Source organism: Dipodomys spectabilis, unplaced genomic scaffold (assembly GCF_019054845.1).
Source record: "Dipodomys spectabilis isolate Male_0828 unplaced genomic scaffold, ASM1905484v1 ptg000094l, whole genome shotgun sequence".
Classification (NCBI taxonomy): Eukaryota; Metazoa; Chordata; class Mammalia; order Rodentia; family Heteromyidae; genus Dipodomys; species Dipodomys spectabilis.
Genome location: NW_024870771.1, coordinates 3507054 through 3534171, shown reverse-complemented (window position 1 = coordinate 3534171; position 27118 = coordinate 3507054). Strand labels below are relative to the sequence as shown.

Genomic DNA, 27118 nt, shown 5'->3' with positions numbered 1-27118 from the left:
TCAAGGCTAGTGCTTACCACTTGAGCCACAGCGCCACTTCTGGCTTTTTCTGTTTATGTAGTGCTGAGGAATTGAACCCAGGGCCTCATGAATGCAAGGTAAGCACTCTACCATTGAGCCACCTTCCCAGCCTATACACATCTTATCTTGTTCATGACCATAAAGTTATTCGCATGTCCAGGAAAGCCTCAAGTCTTACACATACATTTTAAGTGTTCTTTCGTATACCACACCTTAATGATGGTAAAGCAAATATTACAAAAGTCAAAACCAAATAGTAGAGCTCTATCTTTTTTAGTCTAAAAGTAATCTTAGGACGGTTATATAGTTCAAAATATTTAAAGGTTTTTATTTCTAAAAATCCTTTGGTTTTCACATTTTGTCCAAGTGGGCTGCAGGCCGCTCCCTCCGTGTGGGGCACAGCCGTCCTTGTTCCTCAATTGAATAGAAAATGGGATTTAGTATACATGATTCAAGTAGAAAAATAGCACTTTAAAACTCAAGCTATTTCTTAGACTGAAAAATAAAACTCTTTTGGAGTAGTCATGTTTATTTTATAGGAACTTTGCAGCAGAAATATTTAGTATGTTTATTCAGAACTACAGACAGCTTTATCAAACAAAATGCTTACTACTTTCTAGCTGCCTTACAGAAATTATTTACTCCAGAAAACAGAACAAAACTTCTTAGTTTTATGAATAAGCTTTGCATATATTTCTTTGGAGGGGGAAGCAAATAAAAAGTGTAAAAGCTCATATGTGTCTATTTTGTTTCAGTCTGGTGTATTTATTGAGAGTAAATTCGCTGTGTCTTTGCAGCTCATCAATATGAGTATTTAGAAGTCTTTCAAGTTCTTTTGCTCGTTTCTCTTCTTCCAGAAGGAAATGTTGTGCGGCCAAAGAAGCTGGGAAGGATATATCTGGGGGAGACTAAAGAAAGAAGGATAGAAAGATGAGATGAGGAATGCAGTGTCTCTTCACATCTACATGTTTTGGGGTATGCATCACCCTGAGTATGGTCAAATATTTCAGCTATTAATGCCTCGAGCTGATCCACCAATGTAATGTAGTCACAGCTGCTGAACTCAAGGAATGATGTCCGGCATGACATACCATTGCATTAAAAGGTTCTACAAATGAGCATTTTATCATTATTATTTTTTGTGGAGGTACTAGAATTTGAACTCTTGCTTCTTTTGCTCAACGTTGGCACTCTGCCACTTTGAGCCACACCCCCAGTTCTGGCTTTTTGCTGGTTAATTGGAGATAAGTCTCCCGGATTTGACTACTAGGGACTGGCTTTGAATCTCAATCTTCAGATCTTGGCCTTCTGTGTGGCTAGGAGGAAATGCTTATGATAGTGGCTAACTGTAAATACAAAAGCGTTATCTGCTTCTGACACACCCTATTCATCTAAACAGCTAATAAGCTTATTGAAAATGAGCAAATTCCAAAGGCTTCAGGGTAGATCACAGCAGAAGTGAGCAAAGAAGGCTCATATCAACAAAAGCAGCACTGACTTAAGAAACGTGACATAAAAGACACTAAAGACACAGAAGCAGGTCGGTGGTGGAAAGGAGCTCTATGGGACAGGGGGTTGAGATGCTGGAGTGAACCATACAATACACACCCTACTTTATCTGAGAAAGCACAGTAGTGAGGGTTCCAATTCCACCCTGGTGCTGATGTAGAAATGCTGCTTAACTGTCACTTACTTGGTGGTTGCGTACACAAAAACAAAACAAAACAAAACAAAAAACAACCCTGTAACTGTGAAGGATAGTTTTAAAGAAGTTGAGAAAATTTGTACTGTACTTTTCCAGTTCTGTAATCCCTTTAATCTTTGTTCATTTTGTTAGGAAGAATGTGTTATGACTTGACTGAAGTGTCACGTCAAAAGCTACCTGAGTTCACCATCTGGTCCCTTCCAAAGCGAGGGGCCATGGTGGATGATGGTTGAATCCTCTCTTGGCTGCTGGGCCAAGTGCAGTGCTTTCTCTGCATGCATTAGAACGGATTCCATAGCTGTGGACACAGGGAACACAGCAGTGGGTCTGGCAAACATCAGAGCCCAGTCAGCCTTCCCATGAGGTGGACCACAGTAAATGCCTCTGGCCTTGCCTGACCTTGTGCTGATGATGGTGTCACCAAGAATGCTGGAGGAGTCTGGATCATCTGCATGTCAAATGAGTAACACCAATATCATGTTAATAATGCCAATAAGCAGGAAGTGGCCAGTATGTCCAAGGCATAGAAAGACACAAGTACTCTAGAAGGTGGAAGATAAATCCCTCATAAGATCCAGGAGTGTGGCATGCTATTTCTATGTGTCCACGAGTATGAACCATGCCAGGAAGGCACCTGGAATATTGAGTAGAATAATCTGATCCACAAATTGGGTAAGACTGAAGGATGGTTTTTGTCTTTCTTTTGAGCAATCCTAGAACAAGAAAGAGCTCCACACTGTAAATCCCATACTAGAATGTCTAGCATAAAAATATGTCTTGTTTCAGTGACAGGCTGTGCTGTAGACGCTTCATGGTTAGAGCAAAGTCCTGCACCTGTAACAGAAGGCTGTAGACTATTTGCAAAATACTTCCTTTGAGTCCTGGATGAGACAGGGCATCAGGCAGGTGGACAGGATGACTTATCCATCTTCTGCCCTTAGCCACACAGTGGACAGTTTCCCATATTGGAACCAACAGTAGGGTTTCTGCTTCATCAAAAATGACCTGACTTGTGCTGCTACTCCAAAGGTGACCTGCTTGCAACAGAAAACAGCTGAGCTCCTGGGAAGCCCTGCCCCTCCAGGAGACCCATGTGGTAGACTGTTCTTTGAGAAAGGGTTTCTCTAAGATTTTTTTTTGTGTGGGATGGCTCCAAATTGTTTGTCCTATCTATCTCTGCCTCCAAATTATCTGTGAATACAGACATCAGCCACCACCATATCTACATAAAAATTCTAAACAAAATAGTAATAGACCAAGTTAGGTTTATTCTAAATATGCAAAATTGAATTAATCTAAAAATCAGGATAAAAATTTATATTAACAGAGCAAAGAAGAAAAATTATATGTGGAGGGAGAAAAGGTATTTGATAAAATTCTATATCATATCAAAATGTTGTATATATATCTAGAAACAAAGAATGCTCTTAATTTTCAAAAAGGCTCTACAAACACACCAAGGAAATATCATACACCAAGTAAGCTAGAGAAGACTTTCCTTTTGTGACTGAGCTCAGAGAAGGTATTGGTACACTGTTTCTCAACACTGTCTTGAATCAGTAATGTAAGGGAAGGAAAGGAAAAGTATATAAAGATTAGAAAATAGGAAATCATGCTGGAATTATTTTTGATGTGAATATAGAAAACACCAAATAATATAGGGCTGGAATAAATTGTTCAGGGTATTGAACATGTCCATGCCAAGAAGAGTTATGGAATTAACTTTGCATCATATAAAAATTAATTCTAGTTGAATTACATATCAAATATGAAAATTAAAGAAACAAAGCATAGAATATTTTTACAATCTAATATTTTTTTTTTTTTTTTGTCGGTCGTGGGGCTTGAACTCTGGGCCTGGGCGCTGTCCCTCAGCTCTTCAGCTCAAGGCGAGCGCTCTACCACTTGAGCTACAGCGCCACTTCCGGTTTTTTGGTGGTTTATTGGAGATAGGAGTCTCACGGTCTTTCCTGCCCGGGCTGGCTTTGAACCGCGATCCTCAGATCTCAGCCTCCTCAGTAGCTAGGATTACAGGCGTGAGCCGCCAGCGCCCGGCTTTACAATCTAATAATTTTCAATGGAAATCTTCAGAAAGTTTTTAAAAGAATACCAAAAAGTACTAACTATAAAGGGAAGTATACAAATTAGAATTTTATCAAAAGATATAATTAGTTGGATGCCAATGGCATATGCCTGCAATTGTAGCTACTCAGGAGTCTGAGACCTGGAGGATTGTGGTTCAAAGCTAGTTCAGATAGAAATGTCTGTGAGACTGTATTTCCAATTGCAAAATGCTAGCAAAATGCTAGATTGGAAACATGGCTCATACGGTCAAGTGCTTAGCCATGAGCAAGAAAGCTGGAAAGTATGTGTTCAAGTCCAAATCCTGACACAAAAAAATCACCCAATGAATAGTAAATGCATAGAGAAGAGACAAGTAAGAGTATAAGTGTATATTTATATATATACATATGTATGTATATATATATATCCAGAATATAGAAAAAATTCCTCTAAAGCAATGTGAATAAAATAGTGTAATTACAAAGTAGGCAGGAACTTGGACAGGTTACAAAGATATCAAAATGGCTAATAAATATATAAAAAGGTGCTCAGCCTTAGTCAGTGGAGAAAAACAAATTAAAACCACAATTACATGCTACTACTATGTACTGACCATAATGGCTAAAATAAAGAAGAGTAGTAATTAGGATAAGTTTTGGAAAAATCACAGAGCAGGGAAAATGCTCACATACTATGTGCCAGAGTCTTCATTGGTTCAGATAGAAAGTATGGTAAAGGTGATGATTCCCACGCCCTCTGAGCCATCCCAAGGACCTCTTGCACATGGGCATCAAATGATATGCACAGGAAAAATGTTAGCAGCATTTCTTGTGATAGAAGTCAAACTTGAAGTAATTTAATGTCCAGAGGGAAGAAGAATTATAACAGGTTTGTGTTTTATGTACAATGGAATACTACAGAGAAACAAAGTCTAATTAACAAGCAGCTATATAAAATGATGATGAATCTCCAAATCAAGGTTGAGTAGCAGAAGTCAGACACAAAAGGATATCTAAAGGATACAATTTATATATAATTTGCCAATGGACAAATTCATGGATGGCATTGAAAGGCAGAAGCACAAGGAAGTAAGAACTTTAGTCAGAAATGAGTGGGGCTGACATGTACAAGACATTATGTCGTAAAACGAACTTTACAACTCTGACTCTGGCGAGCAGGAGTTGGGGTGGGGGGTATGAGTGGGTGGGGAGATGGGAAGGGATGGGGGTGGGAGGATGGGAAGGGGAAACAAAGGAGGAGGCAACAATGCTTGATAAGAAATGTACTCATGACCTTGCCCATGTAATTGTAACCCCTTTGTATGGTATTTTCACAATAAAAAAATGAGTGGGGCTTGTGAGTGTGGAAAAATATTCTGTGTATTACATGCTTTTTTTCTGTGTATCTATATGCATATCTGTACTGGAGTTTGAACTCAGAACCTTGGCTCTACTTAAGTTTTTGGCTCAAGGCTGGTGTTCTACCATGGCTGATACTCTACCACATCTGGGCCACATCTCCATTTCTGTCTTTTTTGCTGGTTAACTGGAGACAAGAGTCTCTCAGATTTGTCCATGATTATCAGATCTCAGCTTTCTGATTATCTAGAATTATAGGCATGAGCCACCAGCACTTGGCAACACATGCTTTTTAAAATGCCACTAACAGGGGCTGGGAAGATGGCTCAGTGGTAGAGTGCTTGCCTCACATGCATGAGGCCCTGGGTTCGATTCCTCCCCAGCACCACATAAGCAGAAAAAGTCAGAAGTAGCACTGTGGCTCAAGTGGTAGAGCACTAGCTTTGAGCTGAAGAGCTGAGGGGCAGTGCCTAGGCTCAGAGTTCAGGCCCCATGACTGACAACAAAAAGCCATTAACAACCAATTGCAGCTCTTAAAAATACAGGGCGGGGGCTGGGAAGGTGGCTCAGTGGTAGAGCGCTTGCCTTGCATGCCTGAGGCCCTGGGTTCGATTCCTCAGCACCACATAAGCAGAAAAAAAGCCGGAAGTGGCGCTGTGGCTCAAGTGGTAGAGCGCTAGCCTTGAGCTGAAGAGCTGAGGGACAGCGCTCAGGCCCAGAGTTCAGGCCCCACAACCGGACCCAAAAATAAATAAATAAATAAAAAAAATACAGGGCTTAGTTTTAAAGGCTGAATATTAAAAAATCATCACCAGAAATTCTATCCTGCACTAGAAGTTCAAAACTATTGACTGAAATCCTTCATGCATTTTGTAGACAGATATGGCTGTCTATAATGATGCCCACCCCTATGGCAGAGCCCTATTCAGGAAGTGACACTTAAGTTACACTGGGGAACTTTATCAAGATTCAGGTAACCAGCCCTCAGGAAGAGAATGGCAGCAAGCAGCAACTCACCAGAAGTAACACTTCGTCATCACTTACGAAAGGACTGGTCATCTCTCTGGTCTGGAATGGCATAGGTGACAGTGGAGACATAGCACTTGTATTTGGCTCACAATCTTGACTAAGTCTAAAGAGAAGGAATGGTTGTCATTGCCCATACTAAGGACACTTGCTCACATAGGCAAGGATTTTAATTTCTCTGAGTTCCAAAGAGAAGGAAACACAAGTTGTCTGAGCTTGTTAACTGTATATCTTCTTTGAAGATTATTTTCATAAATTATCTCTACTTTGTTTCAAAGACTGAGCACAGATCCTAGTATTTCTTAAAGGTGTTCAGTTATCCTTCCTGCCCAGATTGCTCTCCTTCCTGGGCCATCTGAATGGCCTTCTTGGCCATTCAAATAACTGAAGGCAGTTTCAGAGAAATCTCAAAAACAGTTATCACAACTGCACTGACAGTTCTAAACAGACATTGTTTTTCTTTCCCCTCCCTCCCTTATTTTCTCCCACTTCCGCTCCCCCACCCCCTCAAGTTGTAAAGTGCACTTCTAACATAGTATTTAGTGGGTATCACTGTTGAATTGGTTCACCCTTTGCCCCACCATTTCTGTGATTTCCTTTCCTCTCCCCAAATCAGATAAATTTATATACAAGACAAAGGGTACAGTGACACAGGGAATAAACCAAAGAGAAAAAAAAGAAAGAAAAAAGAAATAACTGCAAACAGTACAATAAAACCCCCAGTTGTTTCCATTTCTTGGAATTCATTTCGATAAGAATGATTTATATGGTCATGTGCACATAGCTATTGAGCCACTGTGATCCTAAGAATATCATCCTTTGTTTTGTGGGAATGGTTAGAGTGCTGTTTAATTAATCACATCCAAGTATAATTATTTGTCTTTCACTATCCATTGGATTAACTTGTAGATTTATAGACATCTTCTAGTTATTACAAATAAGGGAAACCATGCAACCTATGTTTATTTGGTTCTGGCTTACTTTCCTTAATATAATTTTTTCTAAGTCTTTCCATTTCCTTATGAATGGGGCAATGGCATTCAGATTTCCATTGTATATATATATAGCACATTTTCTTGGTCCATTCATCCACTGAAGGGCATCTGGGTTGATTCCATATCTTGGCTATGGTCAATAATGCTGCAATGAACATTGTTGTGATGGTGGTATTAGGGTGAACTGGTTTGTGGTCATTTGCGTAAATGCCCAGGAGTGGTACTGCTGGGTCTTAGGGGAGCTCTATGCGTAGTCTTTTGAGGAACCTCCATATTGCTTTCCTAAGTGGTTGAAAAAGTTTACATTCCCACCAACAGTGTAGTAATGCACCCTTTGGCCACATCCCCACCAGCATCTGTTATTATGAAAATGACAATACTGCCCCAAACTATCTACAAATTCAATGCAATACTCATCAGAATTCCAACAAAATTCTTCAATGATATAGAAGAAGCAATCGACAAATTTATATTTTTATTAATAGAAGACCTAGCAAAAACAATCCTTGGCAGGAAGAGCAGTGCTGAAGGAATATCAACACCAAGCTTCAAACTCCATTACAAAGCCGTTACAGCTTGGTAATGACACATGAACAGGCCTGAGAACCAATGGAATAGAACTGAAGACACAGAAATGAACCTGCAGAAGTATGGCCAATAAATACATGAAGAAATGCTCAATGTCTCTGGTCATAAAAGAAATGCAAATCAAAGCAACATTGAGATTCCAGCTCACCCCAGTTAGAAAGGTCATTATCCAGACATTCTTTTTAAATGCTCAAACATATTTCACAGGCTTTCTTGATGCTGAAAGAGGTCTTTGTGTAATCATAGGGTCTCATAATTTACAATATATTTCAATTTACATCATTTTACTAGTTGTATAATCTTGAACAGTTGATGTTAGCTTTCTGTGATGTTAATAATCTCATTATGAGGGTGGTTGATGTGAGTTGATTAACACATGCAAACACTTAGAAATAATACCTGGCAATACTCAACACTCAAAGTTGATTAGGTGTTATTTTTAAACTCAGTTGATCTTATAACCCTAACAAGGTGGACATTATCCACAGATGAGGAAACAAAGACTGAAAAGTTAACTTATTTACAGCTGGATACAATGGCACACACCTGTAATCCCAATTACTTGTGAGATGGAGATCAGGAGGCTCAAGACTTGAGACCAGCTCAGGCAAAAAGTTAGTGAGATCGCATCTCAGTGAATAAGTAGGACATGCACCTGTCATCTAAGCCACACAAAAGGCTGTGGGCAGGACTGTCATCTAATGTTAGCCTCAGCAAAACTCAGGACGCTACCTGAAAAAGATGAAAGCAGAAAGCAAGGAGGAAGGAAAGTCTGAGTGCGTGACCTAGGTGGTGATTGCTTGCCTTAACAAGTTCTTGTGTTCAAGCCCCAATAGCACCAAAAAGAGAACAATAAAAAGTTTTAAGTTATTTATCCCATCATTTACTATTTAAATAAGAAGAAATTACTAGTAAGTGATAATTTTGGGTTTTAGATCTATTTTCCTGGCTTCAAACAGCACAATTAGGATGAAAGGCACAGAATGGAATTTGTTGTTTCAGCTAAAATATAAAAAAGAAGATAAAACTTTATTTTTATGTTTTCGTTTATTTTGTGCCAGTATTAGAGCTGAAACGCAGGGTCTGGTGCTCTCCCTTGTCCTTTTTGCTCAAGCTTGCTGCTCTATCACTGAGCCACACTACCTTTGGTATTTTCTTGGTTAATGAGCTAAGAGTCTCATGGACTTTGCTGCCTTGGCTGGTTTTCAATCATCCTCAGATGTCAGTCTCCTCAGTAGCTGGAATGAAAGGTGTGAGCTGCTGGTTCGGAGCTAGCAGACATGACTTTTAAAAAATAAGTGAAATTTTACCTGATCAGTAAAAGAAACAAGTCAACTTTCTCTACAATTTTACAAAGAGGGCCTAACAATACAGAGTGTTTGGGATTAAATCAGTAACTTTTATGAAAATAGGATTACATTTAATCATTTCATTCAAGAGCATGAGAAATATAAAATCTCCTTAGTTTAAAATTAGTTTTACTAATAATTCAGATTTCCCACAGGTAACAATCACTTTCAAAGCCTTTGCATTTTGAGTGTTAAATATCCACACTATAGTTTTCTATTCTTTCACTAAGGCCAATCTACACAATTTTAATTCAAAAAATTTTTTTTGGTATGTGTCTCATGTATGTGCCAGTACCTGGCCTTGAACTCAGGGCCTTGAGTTCTCCCTTGGGTTTTTTTTTTCCCAAAGGCTGATGCTGTAGCACTTTCCATACTGTTTCTTCCCTTTTACTGATCTTAGGGCTTGAACTCAGTTCCTGGGTACTGCCCCTGAGCTGCTTTTTCTCAAAACTAGCACTCTACCACTGGAGCCACAGCTCCATGTTCAGCCTTTTTGGTAGTTTATTGGAGATAAGAGCCTCATGCACTTTCCTATCCAGGCTGGCTTTGAACCTCAATCCCCACATCTTAGCCTCCTGAGTAGCTAGGATTACAGATGTGAGGCACTGGTACCAGGATTCTAGCACTTGTTTCTTATTATGTAAATGTTCTGAAATTTATTCTCAGGAAGAACAATAGCAGTTAAGTTACGCATCTGTGCATTAGAACATAAAAGCTCATACAACACACTTCCTATTTTTCCTTATCTCTCCCATCAGCACATATCTTAATTACCAGAGAAACACAAAAGCAAATTAAATAGAAATAACATGATTTATCATTTGCACAATAAAATGAACCATATCACAACTCAAACAGTATGGTAACAACTGCTTTCACCTCTGCATATAGACTCTAACTGAACCTTTTACTTTGAGCAATAGCTTACCTATATTTCAGAGCACAGTTGAAAAGCAAGCTAACTAGAAAAATATTTCAAGAAATACACATCTCTCTTATATATATTATACAGAGATTTCAGGTCACATTTTTTTTTGTCAGTCACGGGGCTTGAACTCAGGGCCTGGGTGCTGTCCTTGAGAAATTTTTCTCAAGATTTGTGAGCTCTGAACCACAGCTCCATTTCCAGTTTTTGAGTGGTTATTTGGAGATAACAGTCTCGTGAGGACTTTTCTGCTGTGCTGGCTTTGAACAGCAATCCTTAGATCTTAGCCTCTGAGTGGCTAGGATTACAGGTGTGAGCCACCAGCGCCCAGCCACACATTTTTTTTTTGGAAGGGAGATTTTTTTTATTATTATTATTATTTTACATTTCTTTTTTTTATCGTGAACATACTGTACAGAGGGGTTACAATTACATGGGCAACATAAGGAGTACATTTCTTATCAAGCATTGTAGCCTCCTCCTTTGTTTACCCTTCACATCCCTTCCCAGCCTCACCCCCCCCCACCAAAGTTGTAAAGTTCGTTTTCAACATGACAACTTGTACTTCTCATTGTTGCAACGGGTCCACCTGTATCCTTATTTAAACAACTTGTTTTTCCCCTTGCCCTCCACAAATTATACCGACATCAAATACAGTGAGAGCATGGGGTATACTGTGGGGGAGGGACATACAAAGCAACAAAGAAATAATCTTATAAATGCCAGCCACACATTGTTTTAAATTATCTAAATAATTACCTGAATTATCCCTTTTGCTACAGATATAATTATGGTGCAAATTACTAAAATTGATATAGGAACATTCTTTTTATGACAATATCAATAAAATATCAAGATTGAAAGACTATGTTATAAAGGACTTTTGTTTTAAATCATCTCCCAGAAAATTTGTCTCCCAGAATAAAGATATTCAAATGCTTCATAAAATCACCTTGTATAAAAAGTTACACATGTCCATTTGAAAGTTGTCTTAAAAATTATTCCAGGAGGTTTTTCAATATAACCCCCCCCCCCCCCCCATCATGTTGATCTGTTCAGCCAGCTTGTCCACAGCTTATCCTGCAAGTCCCTGCCTTGACCTGGCAGGTCACAGTCACTTTGTTTGGAAACACAACCATGCCCACTTGCTCTTGAACCAGCTGTGTGGAGTTCACAGTCCTCTGATGTGTACATCTAATCTTGTCTCCCAAGTTCTTCTCCCTGGCTTCATGGGTCAATGTTATTTGTATAGAACAAGATCTTGTCTTTAGCTCAGAGCCCTACAGCCTGGTGGTTTTGCTTCTTACTGGGCAACAGTAGGGCACAAAAGTTTCACAGCTTGCTTTTGACTTCCTGGATGTTTATTCTTGGATAAGGGACAAATATGTTGATTTTTTGGCTTTATAGTATTAAAAACTTTCAATTTTCTGGGTGCAGGTGGCTCACATCTGTAATCCTACTTAGGGGGCTGAGATATGAGGATCATGTTTTGAAGCCAGCTTGAACAGAAGTCTGTGAGACTCATCTTCAATTAACTACCAAATGCTGGAAATGTAGCTGTGGCTCAAGTGGTAGACCTCCAGCCTTGAGTGAAAAAGCTAAGGGACAGCACACGCGGGGCTCTGAGTTCAAACCTCAGTTTGGGCACACAAAAAAATCACTCCCCCAAACCCTATGCCAAAAAACCCCCCAAACCTTTGAAAACTATTTAAAGCCTTAAAGATCTTTCCAATACATGATACAATTTTAAAAATTATAAATCTACTTTTAGTATGTTTCTCTATATAAGTTTGTTTTTTATGGTTTCTGGCTCAACCAATAGAAAGAGCTGGGGCTGTACATACACAGCCATCAACCAATCAGCATGAAGTCTAGGGGAGGACCTATGGTAGGAGTCCTTCCCAGGGGACTCCACTGAACTGCCAGCTCTGCTCCTCTCTATGGAGAGAGTCTATAGTCTATTTCAGCTTTCAATAGACTTGCAGTTCTACTATAAGAAAGAGAGAAAGAGGAAAAAAGGAAAAGAAAGAAGGAAAGAGAAAGAGAAAGAAGGCAAGCAAGAAAGAAAAGGAAAGAGTGTTATACAATGCTTCCTCCATTGAAAACAAGAATTTCCTTAGACTGCAAATTTTTGTGGAACTTTGTTTTTGCTTTTGTTTTTGTCTAAGAGGTTTCACCTTCTTAAATGAGTTCAAGAAGACCTATTGCATTTCCATTGATATGTAAAGATGTCATACACAGTTGATTAATTTGTGCCTGACAAATATATGTGATTTTACTCCACTGAGCTGTGCCGTGATGGAGGAGGATGCATTTTCTCACTGGTAAAGCTAACAGTCTAGTTCTTCCCTGCTCAGTTCAGTGTCCTCACAGCTCAACAACTCTTCTCCACAGTGGGTTTACAGGGTAATCATTTATTCAGAATATTCATATGCTGTTTCTTTTAAAAACCAGGTCACTGGAGAACACTGAAATTGGGGGAAGCATTACAACACATTTAATAAAACTTTCAGTAAATGGAAGTTGCAGGAATAGTGTCCCAGACTGCTTATTAAGATAATCTCCTGCTGAGCCTTTGACCTCCAGGTTGTGTTCTGTCCCGTATGGACTTGCTTTCGTGAGGCACATCTAACGCAGTCTGCACTGCCTGACACAGAGAAAACAAAAGAGGCAAGAGATGCTTTTTGCCAATAATAAAAATCACAGTCTCTTTTTTTGTGTTGGAATAACGACACCTGGTAAGGCGTTCGGAGTGCTTCAAAACAGTGTGGGGACCGTGTTCTGCACCAGTGGGCCTCAGGCACACAGAAGAACCTCTGAGCTGCTGTAGGGGCTGGCTTTTCTTTTACACCCACTCAGCTTGGACCCGTGGAGAAAGGCAGGCAGACAAGCAGTTGAAAAGTGTTTATTCTGTATTAGAAAATACATCTTTACACCCACCCCATCTGCCATCAGACTCCTTTGGAAAGATTTTCTTAGATTTCCCCATCAGTGAGAGAATTGCCATGTGGCTATGTTCTCTTCCTCTTGCATTTAGTGCTTCCTCGGACAGCTGCGATTCCCAGAGCCACCTCCACCATCCCACCCCAGTGCCACCTCTACCACCCCACCTCACCCCACCCCTACTATCCCACCCCAGCCCTACCTCCACCACCCCACCCCGCCCCACCCCCACCCTAGCACCACCTCTACCACCCTACCTCACCCCACTCCTACCATCCCACCCCACCCCTATTCTCCACCACCATTGCCACCTCTACCACCCCATCTCACCCCACCCCTACCATCCCACCCTAGCACCACCTCTACCATCCCACCCTACCCCTACCATCCCACCCCAGCACCACCTCTACCACCCCACCTCACCCCACCCTTACCATCCTACCCCACCCCTACCTCCACCACCCCACCCCAGTGCTACCTCTACTACCCTACCCCTACCACCCCACCGCAGCACAAACTACCACTCCAGCCGACCCTACCTCCATCACCCCACCCACCTCCACCACTACTCCCTTCCCCCCACCCCAAAGCCACCTCTACCACCCTAGCCCTACCTCCATCACCCCACCCACCTCTACAAACCCACTCCCCCACCACCCCAGCACCACCTCTACCACCCCACCCCACCCCACCCCTGTTACTCCACTCCAGTGTCTGGCCTTCTTTCATCCTTCTTGAGCTAATGAACAGTGATTGTTCTCTTAGAACTTTGAGTAGGTGTTGGGTTAAAATCTATCCTCTACTACACATAGGACTCAGGTGAAGAAAGAACAGAGCTGTTCTACAGCTACAGGAGTGTTGGACTGGATTTTGTTTGTTTTGTATTTAGACTATGTAGAACAGGATTGTGTTAGTATGTTAGTTACCAAGGTGAGTCTGATTCTGACAGTTTATCTATCTATCTATCTATCTATCTATCTATCTATCTATCTATCTATCTATCTATCATTTATATATCATCTACTTCCTCTCTCCCTCCCTCTCATTCATTTACCCATCTGTCTATGTATGTATGCATGTATGTATCTAGCATAGGTGATTAAATTAAGTTTCATGAATGTTAGTCATGTATTGTACCACTGAACCACATCCCCAGCAGACATAATTAATGAATTTATTTATTACAGTTTTAGTAGAACTATCCTTGAGGAAATGGCAGATCCAACCATTTGTCTGTTCACCAGCATTATTACTACTATCAAAAATAGTCTCAATCTCCTGAGTCTTTTATTACTTTAGGATAGTAATAACAGTAATAGTGGGGAACACTTATACCATTAAAAGTTTTATGTGATAATCTTCACTGAAATCCTATGATTTTTTTAAACCCTTATTTGACAGAGAGGAAACCAAGGCTGACAAAGGTTAAGAAAATTTTCTGAGGTTGTAGATATCTATTCAGTCAGGCATTACAAAAACAATCTAGAAGGTTCTCTTGCTTAGCATTATGAGCTGCTACTAAATTGGTGGAGTGTGGATTATTCCTTTACTGTTGGGTGGTGCATGCAAGGCTAGAAACTCTGTTACTGAGCAAATCTGGTGAGTGCCCCATACCAGAGGCCTTCATAAAACACTCAATGTATATAGCTGATTAATGACCCAGAGAACCCCAACGAAGGAAAACTGGCTGTTTCATTAAGCATTTTCTAAGTGTAGTTTAATAGTGAATGCCCCTCACAGATAGTTTCGATCTTATCAAATTTTTTTGATTAAAATTGGATTAATTAACCTATTTCATGGTGGATATATTTACTTAGAAGGTGAACTAAGACATTTTAAAGAGCATGGGAGTAAAATGGATAACAGATATTGATTTCTTATAGACTTCACTAAAAGAAAACCTCTCACATTCCCATAGACCCCATCCCTATGAAAAGACCAAAGTGTGTTGCCATGGCTACCATATGTCCTTAACTGCAAGATAAATCAGTCGTAATGTATTCCTACATGCTCTATATGTGTGAGCAATATGCTCAACACATTACATTCTAGTTTGTTCTCATGTTCCTAGCACATGACATGTAAGATTATATATTTATGTGCTTGTGTACAATATACCAGCTGACAATGGTCTGAGGTGCCAAGCTCCCTCCACCCTGTAGCACTCTACCCAACTCACTGTTAGATCATGAAACACAAGTTTCTTCTGAAAGCCACTGTACCTATACCACGATATTATCTATCAATGTAAAATGAATTTTGAGCAACTAAAAAGAAAATACATAATTATGCTTTGAGTTGCTTAAAAACAAATTTCAATGTGATGTTTTAACTTTTGGGCCTGTATAAAGGAGCTAGCTTACCTATCTTCAGTTTTCTCCATTTTTATTTGGCTTTGATAGGCATATCTCCCTGGTTCTTCATAGGTGTTTTGGGTGGACCATGCTGGTTTTCCAGTGACATGCAGTTTTGCAAGATCATTTCGGAGCTTTTCATTCTCATATTCTAATTTGTTGATAGATGAATGTCTTGAATGTTCCCTGTGAGTGAAGTCCATACTCTAGAGGAGAAAATGAGCTATCACTGAATATATCAACCCTTATCAACCATGTGTATTTTCTGCATTTGGACACGAGAAGGAAAGGCCTTTTCATTTAGGCCCAGCGATGTGGTAACAAAAGCAATGCAGGTAACACTGCCTGTGGCCATTGTAGGGAAGGGTAACACAGTGCATTACTGCTCTCCAGAATAAGATGGCTAGGTTTAAAGTTTGTGTCTATTGGGCACACCTTAAATTAATCATTGAAATCATAAGTGGGGACCGGAGGGAAAAACTGGGAGGAAGCAAGGGAAGGGGTGATATTGTTCAAAAAGAAATGTACTCATTACCTGACTTAGGTAATTGTAACTCCTGTGTACATCACCTCTACAATAACAATTTTTTTTAAAGGCATCTCAACTTCATATGTTGAAGCCATAATTCTCAAAGTTTATTGTATTTGGAGATAGAGCCTATTAAAAGGAGGTGATTAAGGTAGAAAAATAGAAATTACATGGTTCAATTTTAAAACAACATTCTTTGACTAAAATGATTGACATCATTGTAGAAAACATGGAATAACATTTGAGAACAAAATAAATATTTTATACTATCCCCATCCAGGGATAACTGATACTAGTAATTTATATCCTTTTTGTCTTTTCTTATTAATAAAAAAGATGCACAAAAATGTCAACATGATTATATGGTTACTTACAAAATTATAATCAATGTATCAATATGAAATAGAACACTGTAAATATAAAATATAATATGGATACTTACAAAATTATAATCAGTCTAGGTGCAGTGGCTCCTGCCTATAATCTCAGCTACCTGGGAGGCAGAGATCAGGAGGATGGAGATTTAAGGCCAGCCTGGGAAAATGTTAGCGAGACCTATCTCAACAAATAAGTTGGGTGTGGTACTATGTACTTATGATCCCAGCTATGTGAGAGACTGCAGTTCAGCCCAGCCTAGGAACAGTATAGAAGACTCTAACTGAAGAAAAAAAAAAGAAACTAAAAACTAAAGCCCAAAGAGCTGAACAAAAATATGAAAGGACCTATTTTATCATACTCCTAATAACTTAATATCACTATCATGTTAACTTTGTCAACTTGATAAACAGTAATATTTGTATGTTTCCAAAGGTGAGTATATTTTGATTTTTTTCCAGCATTTGACTCTATCTTTTGTCAACTGGCTCTATTTTTCCCCTTTGGGTTCTGTGTTTTATTAACTTGCAAGGAAATTAACATCAGGGAAAGAAATGTATTGTTTCTTCTATTGATCAATGCTTTCTGTGTGAATTTTAAGTTTCTCTGGTTTTGTTTTGTTCCATTTAGTGAAATCTGTGAGTCTTTTCCCTTTGTGACGATTTCCTCACTTTTTTATTTCACTCTTCATTTCATTGTAAAACTATTTTTTCTTTTTCATTGTAAAACCATTAGAGATCAAGTACTTTTTTTCTATTTCATTATTTTACACATAATTTTTTTGGAATTAATTTTGGATAAAATGAGAGAAGACATGAAAATAATAAGTTTTCCATAGTCAAATTACATATTGATTAAAACATCCATTTGCTATGATGGATGCTGCAAAAAAAATGTTATATCCATACCAACAGGGATTGACTCTGAACCATTCTGTTCTATTGACCGTCCAGTTGAGATTATGCCAGCCCCAGCCAACAGAGCTTTGAGCTTCAAATTTTACTATTTACTAAGCAGCACTCAATTTCTAAGGCTTCTTCAGAAAAATGAAACATGTTTAAATCACAAAAGAGAGGTTTTGAATAAGACTAGAGATCTCAGAAGCTGTTTGCTAAAGGCTGTAAGAAGTTTGCTAGGGAGTGTCTTAACATTTCTTTTCAGGAAGATTTTAAGGAAGGAAGAAAATAATTCACATGCGCATTAGGCACACAGGATCAGGACAAGCAGGTGGTTATAATTTGGGGGTTATGTAAAGAAGTGAGGAGATGAAAGAAAGCAAGCTTTACTCCTTCAGGTATAGCAAACTGGGAAGGAGAGTATGTGAGGAGTACAATTGGTGATGGTGACATCTTAGTGCTGGCTGAAGGCCACAAAATCTCTGATGATTGAGAGCCTAAGACTTCTTTCAGGTAGATAGGTGTTTGGGGTAGGGTATGGACACAGAGCTTTGTGTTCTGTTCCTCAGTTCAAAATAATCCTTATTACAAAGTGACAGATTGAAGGAACATATTCTGATCTACTACGCAGTCAGGTATTTTCAGAAAAGTTGCAAGTATACTTGGCAAAATTTTATTTTTCCTGCAAAACTATTCGAGTGACTTGTTGACCTGATGCCCTTTCACATCTCAAATTTTAGTGGATTTTCTGCACTAAGGACATAACCTACTAAAACCACAGCACAGCTATAAAAACCAACAGCCACAAAACCAACTAAGATGAACATTGATCATGATCCTCATTCAAAACTTAGATCCCACATTTTGATAGTTGTCTGAATACTGTCTTTGCCTCCTTGAGTCTAGAATTGTTGCTCAGCACCTCTGACTTAGATATTAACCCTAGAAAAATCACAGGCCAGTTATATTCCAATGAATAAGTATTTAGTGAGGGTTACTTTGAAACTTCAACTAATGTATTCCACACCGACCTTTTCTTTTTTTTTTGAGACAAGGTATACTCCAGGCTGGACTGGAATTCTTGTTTCTCCTGCCATAGCCTCCACCCCAGGGCTGGAATTGAGTAAAGAGCCTTCATATCTAGCATCATCGAACTTTCAGCTCACATATTTTGAATATCAGCTTATACTTAGTGGTAGTCCCCCTTCAAGCTACCTTCCATATCTCTTGACATGTTGCCGTTGCCAGCATTCCTTCAGGGCTTTCTTGCTTTTTGAAATGGTATGTTTTCCAGGGCCCTGTTGTACTTTCTCTGTCCCAGTCCAGTCATTTCTCCATGGAGTCCTTGTGGACTGCTGAGTTCAGGAGCCAGCACCTAAGGGCTGGGTGGGTGTCCTCATTACCACCGACCGCTCACCTCTACAGACTGCATTCACCTGAGGCTTCAACACGTCGAAACAAGACTTTGCTATCTTCCGACTTTTATAGTGAAAATTTCCAATATTATTTCTACAATCATGTTTTTCATGTTAAAAATTTTCAATTCTCTTATCTCTCTGATGGTAATAACTTAGTTACTTGTGTTCTCTTTTGCTTTATCACTTCTGTTTCTGGATTCCTCCAGACTGTTTATTGCATCTTCTGTCTCTCCTGTTTGAAGCTTCTCTCCACATCTGACAGGTTATTTAGCCTTCTGTTCCCATGTATAATAAGGCAATGGCTTCTGCAGCAGGTGCTGAGTCTGTAGTGGTAAATGATGGAAGCCAGGACAGACTCTACAATAGTCCAAACTCCCATGCTGTTCTGGTTCAGGAGAGGGGAAACCTAACTGCCTCAAATCTGGCTTTTGTAATAAGGTGTCTTAGTTTACTTGTGCTGCTATAGCAAAATTCCACAGACTCGAAAGTGCAAAACAATAGAAATTCATTCCTCACAGTTTTAAGAGACTCAAGGTACCAGTAACAGTGTCTGACTCAAGGTACCAGTAACGGTGTCTGTGAAGTCTCCTCTGTTGTATTCTTACATGACAGAATTGGCAAATGATCATCATCATTTTTTTAAAAAATAGGCTATACTGTCAGGGCATCATGGCTCATGCCTATAATCCAAGGCACCTGGGAGATAGAGGTCAGGAGGATCACAGAAAAGTTCACAAGATTCCCTTCTCAACCAATAGCTGGGTACAGGGGTGTGCACTTGCCATTCCAAGGTATGCACGAAGTGGAGATGAGGAGGGTTGTGGTCTAAAGCCAACCTAAGCAAAAAGTTAGCAAGACTCCATCTCAAAAGAACAGTGTGAGCCTGCCCCAGGCAAGCAAAACCCTATCGGAAGAATGCTGAGAGAAAGATGAAATGTGTGTGTGTGTGTGTGTGTGTGTGTGTGTGTGTGTGTGTGTAGAAAGGTCAAATTTTTGCATGACAACTTTTCCTTCCCACAAGCCAGTCAAGGAGTGTTCCATGGAACCTCTACTAGTGCTGGCCAAGTACCATTTGCAAAAGGAGGGCCTTAAAAGTATTTCTCTTTTTTTCAAGTTTTAATAAAATTATTTTTATTAAAATGTTTAATAAAAATGATAAGAATTTCCAAATTTAGGATTTTATGTGTAATAAAATGATAGTATTTACTCTTTTGAAACACCAATGCAAACAAAAAAGTGATCAGTAGTTCTTCACTTTACAAGAAAAGGGGCTGCTTATTGTAAAGCTGGAGTAGGTTTGTAATAAATATAAAAGAGGCAGTCATAACACTTTGTCCTCCAAAATGAAAAAAAATTGATATGCTCAGATCTGGCTAAAAAAGGTCAACTAGAATCTTTGGGTAAGACTTAAAATTTGATTCTAAATAAGACATTAATGAGTAAATATCATATGATTTTAAAGGTCTGATGCTCAGTTAAATTGGATACAATATTCTTCTACAAAATTAGATCTTATCTATGACTATGCTTGGGCCAGTATTGGTTTAAAGGAATTAAAAATGAAAATAATGATTTTTATTTATTTATTTTAGGTCCGGTCGTGGGGCCTGAACTCTGGGCCTGGGCGCTGTCCCTCAGCTCTTCAGCTCAAGGCTGGCGCTCTACCACTTGAGCCACAGCACCACTTCCGGCTTTTTTCTTTTTGCTTATGTGGTGCTGAGGAATCTAACCCAGGGCCTCAGGCATGCAAGGCAAGCGTTCTACCACTGAGCCAGCTTCCCAGCCCCGAAAATAATGATTTTTAACTCACAATTTTCTAATAATACCATAATAAATATTAGGAGAATTAACTAAAATTTATTTACCTTTATATAAGTACTTTATTTACATTTCTATGTAAGAGCATATTGCATTTTTCTTAATAACAATATTTTTGAGCTCTTTTGTTTCATTCTTTTAAAGGTGTTTCTAGTGACCTCAGAAATATATTCCCCACTAGGTGGTGATATGTGAAAAATGCACAATACTTCAGCCAATCTCTCCCTCTTTCCCCTCCTTCTTTTCTTCCTTTCCTTCTTTCTTTTTATCCACCCTGGAGATTGAGCCCAGGGCCTTTCTCATGCTAGGCTACAGTCATCACTGGGCTACAGCCATAGCCTTACTTCTGTATTTCTGATGGGTTCTTTTGTCCAGGTCTGCTACTGTTTAATTTAGCTGACTTATGGATAGCAAAAAAAAAAAAAAAAAAAAAAATCAGTCTGATTTTATTACAACTTTCTTAAGTTAAAGAAAAATAAATTAATACAATTGTAGGACTAAATGAATATGGAATCAAAGAAAACATAATAAATGATAACGGAAAAGAGGACTGCCATTTTTTCTATATGGTCAAGTTTCAATACTTCAAAACGCAAGGGAAACTGAAGCCTCTCACTAGTCTAAGTATGTCACAGAGGCTGGGTGGTTGTCCCACAGAGCTTGCCCTTGAGTTACACAGGATCTGCTCTGCAGTGCGTGCACACACACACACACACACACCCATACTCCCCCCTCCCCCCACATGCACACATATATGTCTTACTGAGTGCAGAGCCTATGTCCCACTATTTGGCTACACTTCCCCCTCAGTTGAAATAAGCAGGGAATAAATTCTCAAAGATATATTTATTTAGATATGGCCAATTTTAAGTTCAGCAATTTCCTTGTTTAGAAAAAATAACCACTCTTCCATTATTATCCAAATACCAGATATGTTAGAGGACTTAAAAATGATGTGCTTTATATGTAGAAGCTATATCTAAACACACTGGGACATGATAAATTACACAGGTCTTCAGGCCTTCCCACACAATGAGACCAAGGGAGGATACTCAGAGAGGAACACAAAGGTGCAATGCCTATGTGTATCTGATCATATAAAATAATATTTACAGAAATGAACTCCAGGAAATGGGAAAGAGAGGTTCTTTTCTTTGTTGCTGTTTTATTTTCTTTTTGACTTGTCTGCTAGTTTATCTGTCTTTGGAAGGGTAAGGAAAGCACAGAAATGGAGGGATAAAGGGTGAACAAATGCAGCAGTGCTACTCATTAGACAGCATGCAGAAAATGAGCTACACAACTTGTGGGTGAGAACATGAGAGAAAAACTGGTTGAGAATGAGGGAAGGGGTGACACTGTCCAACGAGAAATGTGTTCTTTACCTGGCTTATATAACTGTAATCCTTCTGTACATCACCTTTATAATAATATTTTTTCCAATCCTAGGGCTTGAACTCAGGGCCTGTGTACCATCCCTGAGCTTCTTTTGGTCAAGGCTAACACTACCACTTGAGCCACAGCACTACTTCTGGCCATTTTTGTTTATGTGGTACTGAGGAATCAAACCCAGGGCTTCATGCTTGCTAGGCAAGCACTCTACCACTAAGCCACATTTGCAGCCCAACAATAATTATTTTAAATGGTATATTTTCTTACAGCTTGAGATAAGGTTTTAGAACCAATTTTTAAATTCCGTATTTATTCATACAAATTATTTCAGAAATAAATGTCTAATTATCAGATTTTTTTCAACTATGGGATTATCTTCATTTTAAGGAATTAGCCAACAAAAAAACCCCAAAACACTGAAAGACAAAATTGATTAAAAAATTAAAAAATAAAGAAATAGATTAAAAAATAAACCCCAAAGCCAGCATTTTGACATGAGAATAAAACAAACCTTTTGCAAGCCAGGCTCATACCTATAACCCTAGCTACTCAGGAGGCTGAGGACTGAGGTTCATAGTTTGAAGCCAGCCTGAGAAGGAAAGTTCATGAGACTCTAAGCTCCAATAAACTAGCAAAAAAGCCAGAAATGGAGCTGTGGCTCAAGTGGTAGAGCAAAAGAAGCTCAGGGATAGTGCACAGGCCCTGAGTTCAAGCCCCAGGACCAGTACAAAAAAAAAAGGGAAAGAATGTGTTCAACAATGTAAGATTATCAATAAGAAAGGAAACATAACAACACACTGTAGTCTGGGTGTGGAACACCTGTATGTAATCCCAGCATTCAGAAACTAGAGGCAGAAGATCACAAGGTTCAAATGCAGCATGGGCTACATGCTGTCTCAACAAACAGCCCAACAACAGGACAGAATATAGAAGAGATGAACCATGTTATACTATAACTTTGGTAATGAGGGAACAAATTAAGAGGGATAGATTTCCTAGAAGTATACAAATAACCAAAATGATCTAAGAAAAAATAGTGAATATACCAACCACCCCCAAACAAAAGGATTTATAAACTGTGGATGGTTTTACAGCTAAATCTTTCTAGTCTTTAAAGAACTGTGAATTTCAATATTAAAATACTCTAGACCGAGGGGGGACCAAGATGGCGACGGGGCAGTAGGGAAACGCCACAGCTCTCTCCAACCAAAAAGAGAGTTCGATTCCAACGCTTAATCTCCCCAAGAGACCGACAACAACAAAAAGACGAACACTCAGAGAAAAACCAGAGGTGGAAAATAACAAAAAAAGAAAGAGAGGAAAAGAAGAATTTCAGAACAGAGAAAAGCGAAGACCCCTCCCCCAACCTTTACTGGCCGCGCGGCAGTGCGCCAAGCCGCCGGCCAGCCGGCCCGGCAGGGGCTGCCGGAGCCACAGAGACACAGGGGGCTGCCTGCAGATCACCAGGTACCGGATTGCAGAACAGCGGATCGCCAGGAACAGAGAAACCTACCAGCCGGGAGTCTCCACGAGGATCCCACCCCCACCCCTCACTCTCCACCGGAGCGGAGAGGCTCCATCCCGCCAAAGCCGCCCGGCACCAGCAGCGCGACAAAGGGACCTGTTGGCAGACCACCCGCCCAATCGCGATCGCAAGGACCCGGCGGGGGCCGCCCAACCCAGCCCGCAACCACCCCAACTGAACTCGGATTGCAACAACAACTGACGACCTACACCACACAGAAAACAACCAGCTCCAGGGTGAGTACTCCACAGGGGACAGTGTATCCCTCAAGGGAGACCAGAGCTGGAGGGAATCCCCAAACCCTGACCTAGACTCCCTACCCCAACACCCGGACCACAGGACCCACTAAAACTGGGAACTGTTCGAGAGCTCCACCAGCCGGTGGAGCACACTCTGCTGGCCAGGCCAGAGCAAGAGCGCCCCTGGGAGGGAGCTTAAATGCCCAAGCCAGGAACAGCGCCCCTGGGTCAAGCCTACCAACAGTAGAAGAAATTTGAACTGTGTCCTCCAGGCTGCATAACCTAGGTGGTATACACATCAGCACAGGCCTAACGAGCGCGCTCCAGGCTGGGGCCGGAACCAGGCCCGGGGATCCGGCGCCTGAACAACACAACCAACTCCTCCCAACTGAAGTAAAAAGCTGAGCATACGCCTCAACAGAGGGGAGAAAACCAGGAAACAACACTCCCCGGGAAGCACGCCTGTAACAACAAAAGACCTGGAGGCTCAGGACAAGAGAAGCCCAAACCCCACCAAAACTCCACCCATATGCCCTAGGCTGGGAATTGGGCAACACAGGCTGCCAGCACCTGATAGTAAGCAGGAGCTCAGGCTGATAAGGCGGCTCAGCAATAGAGTGATAGTCTTGGATGTATGAGGCCCTGGATCTGATTCCTCAGCATCACAAAAGCAAAAAGGGTCAGAAGTGGTGCTGTGGCTCAAATGGTAGGGTGCCAGCCTTGAGCTGAAGAGCTGAGGGACAGCACCCAAACCTAGAGTTCAAGACCACAACCAGCCCAAAACAAACAAACAAAAACACATCAGGAGCCCATAGCAGACTCCAGTATTTGGGAGAGTGCATCCAGAGCATCTGATCTTCCCAAGAGCACCCTCAGGAGCAAACACAAGCAGTCTAGGCTGCTCAACCCTTCCAAAGGCGGGAATTGCCAGCAATCTACAGCAGAGAGCTGAGAATCCTAAGTAAGTCAGAATAGCAGCTGGAAATAGGCTCCCAACAGAACCCAGATCAGGCACAGACTCTCTCTACCAATACAGAATCAGCAACCAAGCAAAGACAGACACACCAAAACAAAATTGAAGAGCAGTCTCCTGAACCCCCATGCGAAAATCACAGAGAAAAATCACAAGGTTTACCACCACCCAGGACAGCAAGCTCACCTCAAAAGCCAGCAGCCACGCAGGGGAGAGCCCCAGTGGGAGCAAAGCAGGAATGGAAGACAAAAGCTACATCCAAGGGTTGCTGGAGGCAATGACTCAAGAAATAAAGCGAGAAATGGATCAGAAATTGAAAGAGCACAAGGATGAACTATCAAAAGAGATACAGGATATCAAACAAAAGTTGGATGCAAAAATAGAAGCTGCACAAACCTCAGTAAGAAGTGAGATAAACGCCAAATTAGAGGTAATGCATACTGATCTCACCTCATTGAGAGGTGAGATCAGTACTCTGAGAACCAACATTGAATCCATAAAGGGATCCATTTCCTCCATGCAAACCACAATAGAAGCCACGGTCAACAGAGTGAATGAAATGGAAGGTAGAGTGTCAGAAACAGAAGACAGAATACACCAACTGGACCAAAAAGTGACAGATATGGAAAAATCACTCAAATTAAACCAAAGGGAAATTCAAGAGCAAGCAGATAATGCTAAAAAACTTAACCTTTGCATAATCGGAGTGGACGAAGGTGAGGAATTCCAGAGCAAGGGAATGCAACACCTATTTAACAAGATAATCAACGAAAATTTTCCCCACCTCAAAAACGACCATCTTAACTACATCACAAAAGCTTATCGAACACCCAACAAGCAAGATCCCAGGAGAAACACTTCTAGACACATTATAGTAAAAATGTTGGATCTGAATAATAAGGAAACAATCCTGCATGCAGCAAAAATGAAGAAGGAGCTATACTACAACGGGAAAAAAATTAGAATCACTGCAGATCTCTCCACACAAACAATGAATGCAAGAAAAGCCTGGGAAAGCACCATACGAGCCCTGAGAGCCAATAACTGCCAACCCAGACTGATATACCCGGCAAAGCTAGCATTCACATTCGATGGAGAACTGAAAACTTTTAATAGCAAAAAAAACTAAATGAATACATAAACATTAAGCCAGCATTACAAAGAATTCTAAGAGGGGGGACACAACATGAAGAAAGCAACCAGGAACTGGGACCTGCCCCAAACAGGCATTACTCAAAGTCTAACTGAGCAAGCACAGGAGGAAAGGAAAGAAGAAAAACTTAGGAAAACGGAATGGCAGGGACAACAATGCATCTCTCTATACTTTCTCTTAATATAAATGGGCTGAATTCGCCAATTAAAAGAAAACGAACTGAGGACTGGATCAGAAAACAAGACCCATCCATCTGTTGCCTTCAGGAGACCCACCTCTCAGCCAAACATACAAACAAACTCAGAGTGAAGGGGTGGAAAAGGATCTACCAATCAAATGCCCCAAGTAAGAAAGCAGGTGTAGCTATCCTGATATCTGACAAAATAAACTTTTCATTAAAATCAGTACAGAAAGACAAGGACGGACACTACATATTAATAAAGGGAACAATCCAAGAGGAGGATATAACCATCATCAACTTATATGCCCCAAATATTGGTGCACCCAGATATGTCAAACAAATGCTCTCAAACTTACAGAATAAAATAGATCCCAATACGATAATACTAGGAGACTTTAACACGCCACTCTCACCAAAGGACAGGTCTACCAACCAGAGGATTGGCAAAGAAGCTACCGAATTAAGTGAGGCCATACTTCAAGCGGAATTAACTGACATCTACCGAGTATTTCACCCTAAAACAACACAGTACACATTCTTCTCAGCAGCTCATTCTCAAAATAGACCATATCATAGGGTATGCAAGGAACTTAAGCAAATACAAAGGGATCGACATAATCCCCTGTATCCTATCTGACCACAGTGGAATCAAGCTAGCTCTCAATAACAAAGCATACCGCAGAAATTTCTCTAATACATGGAAATTGAACAGCACACTCCTTAACAATGCCTGGGTAACAGAAGAGATCAGAGAAGAAATAAAGCATTTCCTACAACTCAATGAAAATGAAAACACCTCACAAAGAAACTTGTGGACACAGCAAAAGCAGTCCTGAGGGGCAAATTTATTGCCCTCAGTGCCCACATCAAGAGAATGGAGACAGACCAAGTAAATAATCTCATGTTGCAATTAAAACAGCTAGAAAAACAAGAAAAAATGGGACCTAAAGCTACTAGACGAAGCCAGATAACCAAATTAAGAGCAGAGATTAACCAATTAGAAAATCAGAAAACCATAACCAAAATAAACCAAACAAAAAGCTGGTTTTTTGAAAAAATAAACAAAATTGATGGCCCGTTGGCAAGATTAATTAAAAAAAGAAGAGTGGAAACCCATATTAATAGGATTAGGGATGCCACCGGAAACATCACAACAAGTACCCAAGATATCCAAACAATTCTAACAGACTACTTTCAAAAGCTATACTCTCTAAAGGAAGAAAATCTGGCAGAAATGGATGCATTTTTAGAGAAATACAAGTTACCCAAACTGAGCAAAGAAGAAGTTAACCAA

The 27118-nt window shown here is 40.2% G+C and overlaps 1 protein-coding gene across 1 annotated transcript in view; it reads right to left on the bottom strand.

Moving 5' to 3' along the window:
• Positions 1-477: 477 nt before the first annotated feature.
• Deup1 (deuterosome assembly protein 1) overlaps positions 478-27118 on the bottom strand; it is an 87357-nt gene continuing 60716 nt past the window's right edge. Inside the window, exons 11-13 of the mRNA XM_042685244.1 lie at positions 15338-15534; positions 6166-6280; positions 478-929 (exon numbers count right to left, since the gene is read on the bottom strand). Of these exons, the coding sequence (XP_042541178.1) occupies positions 753-929; positions 6166-6280; positions 15338-15534 (489 nt within the window). The 3' untranslated portion in view covers positions 478-752. The remainder of the gene's footprint in view (positions 930-6165; positions 6281-15337; positions 15535-27118) is intronic.